At 72.2% G+C, this 2,230-nt stretch overlaps 1 protein-coding gene across 1 annotated transcript; it reads right to left on the minus strand.

Annotated features, from left to right (window-relative positions):
* Positions 1-281: 281 nt before the first annotated feature.
* GDF1 (growth differentiation factor 1) lies at positions 282-2,058 on the minus strand. Its single transcript, XM_058424847.1, has 2 exons — positions 1,731-2,058; positions 282-1,133 (listed from the first exon to the last, which is right to left on the minus strand). The coding sequence occupies exons 1-2, from the start codon at positions 2,056-2,058 to the stop codon at positions 334-336; spliced, it is 1,128 nt and encodes a 375-aa protein (XP_058280830.1). The 3' UTR covers positions 282-333.
* Between the last annotated feature and the right edge of the window lie 172 nt (positions 2,059-2,230).

Consider the following 2,230-nt stretch of genomic DNA (forward strand, 5'->3'; position numbering starts at 1 on the left):
GCTGGGGTTGGTGCCCTGGCTGAGTGAGGGGTTGGGGTGTGAAGGAGGCCAGGGGGAGACAGGCAAAGCCCAGAAGGGACAGGTCTGCTTGCAGGACTGAAGAAGAGCGACGCGTGCCCCTAGGCCCCTCCCGTAGGCAGCACCTGGGCCCGTTGGGGCGGCTCCCCGGAGTGGCGCGTTAGGCCTCTTGCAGGGTGGCCTGGAGGTGGAAAGACCTATCTGATCACCAAGGCTGGGGGCGCCCTCCCCACCCCCAGGCAAGGAGTCCAAGGAGACCAGCGGAGCAGACCACGCGGCATTTATTGTTGGGCCCGCGTCCCCGCCCGCCCCGGGTTAGCGGCAGCCGCACTCGTCCACCACCATGTCCTCATACTGCCGCAGCACCACGTTGTCGCTGTTGTCAAAGAAGAGCACGGAGATGGGCGACAGGCGCGCAGGCACGCAGCAGGGCAAGTCGGTGGCTCCCGGGGCGGCCGCGTGCATGAGCGCGCGCAGCACAGCGTGGTTGAGCGCCGGCGGCCCCCCGGACCCCGACAACGCGACAGGCAGCGCGCACTGACCCTGGCAGTAGTTGGCTAGGAAGCCGCGCGGCGCGATGACCCAGCGGTGCCAGCCCACCTCGCGGAAGCTCACGTACAGCCGCCGCGCGCGACAAGCGCCCCCGGGGCCGCCGCCCAACACGGGTTCGGCGTCGCGCCGCGGCCGGGCCAGGGGGTGGCACAGGCGCGGGTCGAGGGTCACCAGCAGCAGCGAGGCCTCGGCCAGGCGCGCGCAGGCGGCAGGGGCCCGGGGACGCAGCGCCAGCGCCAGGCGGAGGCTGCGCGGCCATGAGGCGTTTCGAGCCCAAGCGGCGCCCAGCAGCTCCGCGCGCACTGGCGGCCCCAGGGCGGGCACCAACTGGCGGAGCAGCACCGGCCCGGGGTCCGCGCCCGCGCCCTGCACCGCCTGCGCCACGCTCAGCTCCCAGCCGCCTTCCGGGGCCGCCGCCGCCGCCGCCGCCGCCGCGAAATGCAGCTCCAGGCGGGCCCGGCTCGGGCGCTCAGCGGGTTCCACAGCCGACAGGTCGAAGACGACTGTCCACCCAGGGCAATGCCCCGCGGCCGAGGCAAGCTCCGAGGCCCGGGTGGGCGCACCTGGGGAGGTAGGGAGAGGACTCGGCTCACGCTGCGTCCCCGTCCCCGGCCTGCGAATGGGGTCTCGGTTAGGGACAGGGAGGAAGGTGAACACTGGGGCTCGGGGCGCACCTTCTGTGAGAAGGGTGTGAAGCGACGGGGTGGGCTGATGGAGTGGGGGCAGGGCATGAGTTCCAAGGAAGGCGCCCTGCGGGGTGCGGCAGGGGGGGTGGCCTGCCCTCGGCGGGAGGCATAGGAGGAGGGGTGGCGGAAGTGGGAGACATGAGCCAGAACCTGGGCCCCTGGGGAAGCCATGCTAGGGTGTGGGGGTGGCATCTGCAGGAAGGCATTAGTGTCAAGAGGTGGGGGTGGGGATGGGGTGGGGACAGGGCTTCAGCATCAAACAGAAGCACTGGTCTTGGGAACCCCCTGACATGTGTCCCCGGCGTGCAGCAGAGGACGAGGAAAGGGTGGGGTGCGGTGGCCGAAGTTGCTAGTAGCCTGGACAGGGCGGGTGGGGACCCTCGGAGCCTCTCGGGCATCCCCGGGCCACTCTCGAGTCTCGCCCTGCGAGGTCTGGCCTCCAGGACCAGTGCCCCCAGCGAAAGCCCCACTCACCGCGGTCCGGGATGTGGCGCACAATGTTTCCGGCGACCCCCAGCTCCTCCATGTGGCACGGTTGCAGGGTGACCCCTGGGGACGTCCGCCGCGAACCAGGCCTGGTCTCCTGGGGGTCCCGGCGTCGAAACAGGCGCCACATGACCGGGGGAACCGGCCGGAGCCTGGGGGCACCCTGGGGCGCATCGCGCAGCCCGAGAGCCTGGAGCAGGGCGGCGGCTGGGCCTGGGGGCACGGGGGCGCGGGTCGGGGACAGCGAGGGCAGCAGCAGGGCCAGGAGGAGGAGGAGGAGGTGGTGGCCGCAGTGACCTTGCCGCGGCGGTGGCATCTTCCTCCCAGGCGATGACCAGAGTGCGCAGGGTCAGCCGCGGCCCGGGACCAGTGGGCTGAGGGCGGGGCCGGTGTCCCCGGAGGGGCAGGGGTCCTGGGGGGCGTGGCCGGGAAATGGAGGCAGGATGAGGGGGCGGGGGTCCCAGGGGAGGTGGCGGCGGCCCTAGAGG

This window comes from Hylobates moloch, unplaced genomic scaffold (assembly GCF_009828535.3).
Source record: "Hylobates moloch isolate HMO894 unplaced genomic scaffold, HMol_V3 SCAFFOLD_12, whole genome shotgun sequence".
Lineage (NCBI taxonomy): Eukaryota > Metazoa > Chordata > Mammalia > Primates > Hylobatidae > Hylobates > Hylobates moloch.

Coding starts and splice junctions, on each gene's coding strand:
- GDF1 (XM_058424847.1), bottom strand. CDS start 2,058: ATGCCACCGCCGCGGCAAGGTCACTGCGGCCACCACCTCCTCCTCCTC. Junction 1,134..1,730: donor GCGCCACATCCCGGACCGCG/GTGAGTGGGGCT, acceptor CTACCTCCCCAG/GTGCGCCCACCCGGGCCTCG.